At 39.5% G+C, this 8177-nt stretch overlaps 1 protein-coding gene across 1 annotated transcript in view; it reads left to right on the forward strand.

The window, feature by feature from the left end:
* tspan13b (tetraspanin 13b) overlaps positions 1–1435 on the forward strand; it is a 22279-nt gene extending 20844 nt beyond the window's left edge. The window contains exon 6 of the mRNA XM_061742020.1: positions 954–1435. Within this exon, the coding sequence (XP_061598004.1) occupies positions 954–1028 (75 nt within the window). The 3' untranslated portion in view covers positions 1029–1435. The remainder of the gene's footprint in view (positions 1–953) is intronic.
* Positions 1436–8177: the final 6742 nt, after the last annotated feature.

Below are 8177 nucleotides of genomic sequence, written 5' to 3' on the forward strand. Positions count from 1 at the left end.
ATGCCGACACCGCTCAGGCTCACGCGTAGGACCATTGGTGGTAGGGTCCTAACACCAGCTATAGAAGAAAACCCCAATTCCTATAAGGCTGGGACGCTTTGTAAAATGTAATGGCGCTTTTCTACTAGCACCTACTCGGCTCTACTCATCTCAGCTCGGCTCGAATCGACTCGGCCTGGTTTCTTTTCTATAGCAATCCAGCACCTGGAGAAGTAGGAGGGTTGGAGTGAAGCTGCTGTGACGTATTTGATTGTGTATCTAAAGGAAGAAGACAACAACACTAAAGATGTAGAACATGGAGGAGATGGTATATGTGCTGCTGGGTCTGTGGCTTGTGTTCGATATCAAGTTAAAAAATTAGAGTGAGAGAAGCTTCAAGTGGCAACGCTTTTTTTTTTTTGTTTGTCTCGGCACTGCTGAAAAGTCAGCTGGAGCCGCGAGCAGCTATGAAGTGACAGAGATCCTGGTAGATCTGGTCGTCTAGATCCCTTTTTAATTCTCTGCTCAGCCACCAGGTTTATGAACATCTGCACCTCAGAGTTGGATCACCAAACAGACTTTTGTGCTGCCATTGCCTGTCGAATAAAATTAACAAGAAGCCGCCGTTAGAGTCGCTCTTTCTCTGATTTCCACCTCCTGACTCAGATGTCTGACTCCAACCCCCCGACCAATCGGTGGCCTGTAGTATGTACTCAGCACGTTAAACCCCTAGTGGGAAAGTGCAAAACCAAGTGGAGGATAGACGAGTAGGGCTGAGTAGATACTAGTGGAAAAGCGCCATTAATAAACCCAGAAAGCAATGATCTGGAAATCTCATGAACCCATTTTTATTCACAACTGAACACAGAAAACACATGAAGTGATTCATATGAGGAATTCTACCAACTCAACTGATTTTCATTTAGATAGATCTATAATCGTACCTGCAGATGACCCATGTTCTGTCCCATCAGATCTTCGGAGTATGGCTCACCTACCACTACAGGAACCAGAAGGACCCCCGAGCCAACCCCAGTGCTTTCCTGTGAGCCCCCACCTGCACCATGCCAGTGCCGGCTTCCCCCCAGTACCAGCACTGGTCCACGGTACAATCACCAGCCTCAGTACCAGTTAAACCCCGGTACCCGACCTGGTCCTGGTACCATCTCAACTCTGGTACCGGAACTGGTCCCGGTACCATCTCAACCCCAGTACCAGCACCGGTCCAGGTGCCATCACCAGCCCCGGTACCAGCACCCCCACCCGTCTAGCAGCGCACGAGGAGGGGGCCACCAGGCTGCAGAGGGACGGCTGCTGATGTTTCACAGCGAGTGTTCTGTGTGGTTCGGTTCCAACACAGCTCTGAACATGATGTGAGCATGACTGAAATGACTGAAGTTCACTTCCACATGTATGAAAATAAAACCGTTCTGAAAACCATCCCCAGTTTGATCTTTACTGGTGCGAGCAGGGCTGTTGCTAGCTGTTTGGGGGCACTGTACAAGATTCTGGCGGTGCGTCCGAAACGCCATACTAAACAGTATACACTCAAAAAGTATACTTAAGTTCGGCACACTTTTGAGTAAATATCAGTAGTATGCATTCATTCGGACATACTACTCAGAGCCACACAGCACTTCCTGCCATTTGGAGGGTAGTGGTTGCCATGGTAACAACTCCTGTCACAGCAGCAGTAGCAGCACCGCTCCGCTCTTTCCCCTTTATCCTGGCTGAAACAAGATGCCATTATATAATTATTATATATGAATATTATAATATTATTATACTTAATATTATACTTATGACATATACGTATCTGCGCAGCATTTAGCAACCAAACACCGCTGCATTGCATTGTGGGAAGTTTCTGCTTAGCAAGTGTCCATCAATCCACACTAATACATTTCTCCGGAATGAGTATGGATAGAGCATACTATTGAGTACGTTCTAATGTTTCGGACACACTAAAAAAATCTCAAATACTGGTTTTGTAAACTCATTAGGGTGGAAGTATGCGATTTCGGACGCAGCTTCTGTTTTTTTTTTTGTTTTTTTTTACTTTATTTTGCAGTTTTTCATTAACAAACTATATTACAAACAAATATTACAAACATGGACATACAAAGAAAGAGTATCCCCCACCCTCCACCCTCAAGGCTCTTAGACAGGAATGAAATTAATAAACAAACAACAATAAATAAATACATAAACACAAAAACAAATACAATGCTTCACTGAAAGCAAAAACTTTCCACAAATTGTATAAATGGACTCCAGGCCAAAGAGCTTTACATATCTTGTATCTCAGTTTCTCTAAGGGTAAGAAAGATAGTACATCCCTCAACCACAGCAGGAATGACGGGGCTACATTTGAGTTCCAGTTAAAAAGTATAAGTCTGCGTGCAAGCAGGGAAGCCAATGCTAAAACGTTTGTTTAAGTTTGAGACTTTACAGCCCGGAGGTGGTACACCACAAGATTCTGTTTTGGGGGGCACTATTTAGTAAAACTCCAGCATGGCAGAGACATTCAAACCCTTTCAGATGATCTGTGACGAAGCACGCATTTGTTATAATTGAAGAATTTGTGAATCTGAAGTAAAATAGCCAGCAAACAAACTTAGCTGAGGCTAGCTGAGATAGTTAGTATATTACTGCCATTTGTGGGTGAAAAAAATAGGCTCCTTTATGAATTTTTACATTTCCTTCAAAACTCTCTCTCTTTTTTCACTGTAAATTTTCAAATTAGATTTTTTTTTTTAATCAGAATTTTGAATTTATAAATTTTACAATTTGCAACAGAAATTCAGAATACACAACCTTGGCAGAGAAAATATAGAATTTTACTTCATAAACTCAGACTTGGCCCTGAAAACTTTTGAAACTAAATCTCAAATCCAAGTTGATACCAGCAAAATTAAATTAACACAAATTCATCTGAAGTTAGCTGAGTTTGTATCAACAAAAAATGTACCGCACAGTTGGTGGGGGCAGTTAAAAATCTGATTTTTCGTCAGTGTAAACTCATACATTTGTGACAGAAATCAGAAATCATGACTTTATGAATTTTCATAGAAAAAAATAAAAATGTTTCAGTAAAAACTTTTTCAGCTTTACCAGGGAAAAGTATAATTCACAAAATATGTCAGGTCCTTTATTTTCTCCTCAGATGTGTAAACCTGGGCCTCTGCTGCAGCTTGGGGGCCCCCTGGTGGCTGCTGGGACTTTATAAATGTGCTGTTTCTCTACACATTTGTTCCATGTTTAGAAACGTTTAAAAGTTCCTCTCCAGGTTTTTGAAGATGTGTACTTCTGTTAAATTATAAAAAACACAACTATATTCTATATGTAAGCAGATTTGAGGGTGTTTATGGTCTTTCACGTCAGATGTCTGGGGAACTGTTTTCAAAAACTTCAACAAAATTTATAAACAAGTCCAACTTCCAGATCCTCTCAAGAAGTTACACATGGTTACAAAGGGGTTTATCCATATTTGGAAACATTTTGAATTTCCACAATTTCCTAGACTAATTCACCTGCCTGTTCTTTGGATATCCTGCTAATATAATCAAAACCATGAAGTGAAATTATTTTAACGTTATATTGCAGAATAAACATCAACATACAGAAAGGGTTGCAATATTACCGCTTTAAAGGGACCTAAATGATCAGTTCCTCCAACTCATGAGGCTCTAAAACTTTGGGGATTTCGAGATCAGGGCGATGAAGCTCCAAATAAATAATTATTATATTTTTAAGGTTGGATATGAAAACAGGACATAAGCTGTAATAGTAAAGAGCGCTCTGCTGTTATCAAACGTACATTCAGGGGTCGACTAAAAGCATCCTGATTCATTCGTCCAGGACTGGTCTCATCCAAGTCATGACAAGTGAATGGAGAAGCTCTCTGTGTGCCCTGGAAAAGACTCAGATGTAGATTTATTAGTTTCCTTTTCCTAAATGAATCCCTCAGTGACATCTAACTAAGGCGTTAATACTTCCTCTGATCATTTCACATGTTGAGATAGAAACAGAAATGACAGGACGTCTCTTCATTGCTCAGAAAGCTTCTCTGGTATCATCTAAGAGGGACTCTCACTACAGGACTCTGGAGATGCCACCACTGAATTACAGAAATATAACATTTAGTTTTGTGTTTGAGGAAAAAAATAAGAAAATACATTTAGGTAATTGTTCTAATGAGTGAAAAATCATTATTATATAATAATACAGTTTTTTGATTGATACAAGATACTTCCTGTTTCTCTAAGTATGTTTTGAACCAGTTTAGTACAGGTCCTAAAAGACCAGCCCAGTTCGCCGATGGTTTGAGTAAAATTCTGTGGTCAACTGTATCAAATGCAGCTCTGAGATCCAGTAAAACTAAGACTGACATGTTTCCAGACATTAATTTGCGGTTTACTGAACACTAACTAGAGGTTTACTAAACACTAACTAGAGGTTTACTAAACACTAACTAGAGGCTTTACTAAACACTAATTAAAGGTTTACTAAACACTAACTAGAGGTTTACTAAACAGAAACGTTTAAGTTTGGTTTTAAAGTTGGAGGTGGTGTCAGCCTCCTTAACCCAGATTGGAAGTTGGTTCCATAGTAGCCTAATTCCTGGTAGCAGAACGCCCGCCCTCCAAATCTACATTTGGATACTCTAGGAACTACGAGTAAACCTGCACTCTGAGAACGGAGAGCTCTGCCAGGAACATAAGGTACTATCAGGTCTTGCAAATATTGCGGAGCTAAGCCGTTTTGGGCTTTATAGCAAAGTAATAAACTTTTTGAACTGGATTCTGAATTTTACGGGCAGCCAATGGAGAGAAGCTAAAACTGGAGAGACGTGGTGTCAGCACTCGGGTTGCTGCATTTTAGATCAAATTTTCATTTTTTTTCATTTTTTTATTTTCATTTTCAATGATCTTACTTAAACATGGGAGATCTGAGATCCTTTAGTTGTTCATTTGTGTCTTGTCAAGATTGTCCTTTTTCAGCAGAGGTTTAATCTGGTGTTAGGGGGTAAACTGGTCACTCTTTCTGGTCCTTGGTGCTGTTGAGTGGGTTGGAGGCATACAAATACCCCTCTTCACCTCTCTGAAGCTTTCCCCGGGGGGCGGAGGGTGGGGGGTTGGAGCTCCTCCTCAAGGTTTCCTGGTCGTTGTTTGGTCCTCTCTAGATAACTCCTCGTTTATCTCAGCCTTGGCACCAAGCACAGATGGATGACGCATGAAGTCAAACATGTCGGAGGTGAACAGGTTCACCCCTGACTTGTTGACATTAAATCCATTTTGCCTTAAACAGATGTCTGCGTTCCCAAAAAATATCACAATATTTATTTATTCAACGCCGACAACCTGCTGAATCTTTCCTCTGACGGGTGGTACCGGTCCACTGATGAGTACAGCTGCAGTCAGAGAGCTCACTGTGTTTAATAGTACGATAAAGTCCCGTTTCAGAACCTCAGGTTGCTGCTTGGACTCGTGGTTTGAGCCTGTATGCAGAACAGTGTTCGTCACAGATATTCAGCTGCAGTTTGAACACGTCTCTCCTTCAGACGGCTGACATCATCCCCAGGAAAGCACAGGACTGTGGTGTTGTTTCCCACAACCAGAGTCTCAGCCTTCAGCTTAGTTTTAACAGCTGTTCAGTCCTTGTCTTGCTGCTTTGGGACGGTCATCTGATAGAGATCCAGGGTCCTTCGATAGTGGAGCAATCTCTTCTGCAGTTTCACACTCGGTTGTTATTGAGGTTTGTTGTTAGTCCTCCCACTCATGGGGTCCAGTCCTGCACTGCAAAAACTCAAAATCTTACCAGGAATATTTGTCTTATTTCTAGTTAAAATGTCTCAAAAAGATCTCATTACACTTAAAACAAGAGTCACTACCAGAAAAATAACTTGTTATTTGACAATTTTCACCTGTTTCAAGTACATTTTCACTTGAAATAAGTAGAAAAATCTGCCAGTGGGACAAGATTTATCTTCTCATTACAAGCATAAAAATCTTGTTCCACTGGCAGATTTTTCTATTTAAAGTGAAGATCTACTTGAAACAGGTGAATTGTTGTTTTTTGTTAGATTTTTTTAGTTTTTGCAGTGTGGTTTCTCCCACGTACAGGGGTAGAAGAGCTCCTCTGTCTCGTAGGAAGTGAAGGCCAGCCCGTTCCACAGATTATAGCTTGCTGTGTCTGTGATACGTCCTCCCACTTCCAGGAGACGTGATTTACCTTTTGGATTCACACTGAAAGATCTGCGTGTTTGTTTGTCTGGTGCACCATAAGAAACCAGTGAACAGAATAAAATGTTAATACAAGCTTTATTATATCATACACAATAGTTTCTGGCCGAAGGTACACTTTCCTTAAATCCCAGAGGTAGGAGAGAAATGCACACTGTGGGGATCGATCCAGTCGTATGTATAGTGAAAAGGGAGGTGTTTTGTACGTGAACCTGTCTGTGGAGCTGCGGGGAAAGACACCCTAACATGTCGCACCTCAGCTTTATATCTCTGTTGATTGATTCCTAATTGAGGTGTCAACCCAGCAAAGATCTAAGACAAATAAAACCTTAAGAAAAACAGGATGGGACCCATCCGTTTTCTCTTTACGTGATACGTATATGTCATAAGTATAATATTAAGTATAATAATATTATTATATAATATTAATATTATAATATTCGTATATAATAATATTATATAATGTCATCTTGTTTCGGCCAGGATAAACGGGAAAGAGCAGAGCGGTGCTGCTACTGCTGCTGTAACACGTCACTTCCTCCCAACGGTGTGCTCTTAATAGTACGTCCGAATTAATGCATACTATTGATATTTACTCAAAAGTGTGCCGAACTTAAGTAAACTTTTTAGTATATACTGTTTAGTATGGCATTTCGGACGCACCGTGTGTCTCTATTAAAAAATGGCAACATCGGGGCCCTGGACAGCTCAGTGGATTGAGTGGGTTAGAGTCCGGCCTGTAGCTCCTGGCTGCATGCCTCCTCTACCTGTTTCCTATCCACCTACTGTCCCAATAAAGACCACTAGTGCCACTAAAGTATTTTCATAAAAACACAGTAACATTTAAGCTCTACGAAGGACTTGAATTAGATAACCCTCATCATTTCAGTGATTCCTCAGAGACCTTCTATGTTGTCATGTATATAGTTCATGTTTTTAATCGCATTTCAAAGATGGCGAAATTGTGATTTTTGAGTGCAGAAGAATGAGAAATTAATGGAAAGCACATGTTTTGAAATCAAAACATTGTAATTTGACATTACCTGCCTTCATCTTAAAAAAAAACTCAGGTGAAAAAATCCAACTTGAAAGAAATTGTTTCTCTCTTGTAGTTTAAAATAAGAAAGAAGCAGTTTTTGCATATTAATAGAATAATTAATTAAATGATCTTACATTTGTGAACAGCTAAGAAGGTATTATTTGTAAATATAAAAACAACATGCAAATGATGTCGGACTGAACTTGCCAGAAACCTTTTATAGATTATAGTTTTGTGCAAATCTCCAGTTAAATCATCAGGCTTTTCTTAATTATCAGCATTGTTCTCAAACCCATGTGGATCATCCCCAGATAATATGTAGGCCTACATGAAATAAAACCAGACAATATTCAAAACAAAATAAATACAGATGATTTCCATGGTATCCATCTGGATTCTGGAAATTAAATATTAATGTTGTTCAAACCATCACAACAACAAAAAAAGACTAGAGATGTCTAAGATTTTTGCACAGTACTATACAGTAGATATAAAAAGTATATGCACCCTTTTGAAGCTCCATGTGAAACAGTTTTAATCTGCTTGATTCCTTTTACTTTTGGGGTTAATAAAGTATTTTGAATTTAATTTAGCCTCTGAATGTATTTCCCATTCATTTAGTGAACTTTTCAAATGATTATTTGTTGTAAATGAAAATGTAAAAATGTCACGTAGGCTGTAGCACTTAATCCAAAATTCTATGTTTCAAACCTTGAAAACAAGATGCATTTTATGTTATTTTTTTAAATTAAATTAAATTAAATTCTATTTTATTGTCCATTCGCTTGCCCCCCCCTCTTTGTGCATTTTGTTTTCCTCTAATGGTCTGACATGTTAGCAAATCTTTTTTTTCATTACCAGATGCAAGCCTGCTTTCGGAAAGTGGAAAAGATTAAGCATCATCATGGATTATC

This window comes from Cololabis saira, chromosome 15 (assembly GCF_033807715.1).
Source record: "Cololabis saira isolate AMF1-May2022 chromosome 15, fColSai1.1, whole genome shotgun sequence".
In the NCBI taxonomy this organism is placed as follows: domain Eukaryota; kingdom Metazoa; phylum Chordata; class Actinopteri; order Beloniformes; family Belonidae; genus Cololabis; species Cololabis saira.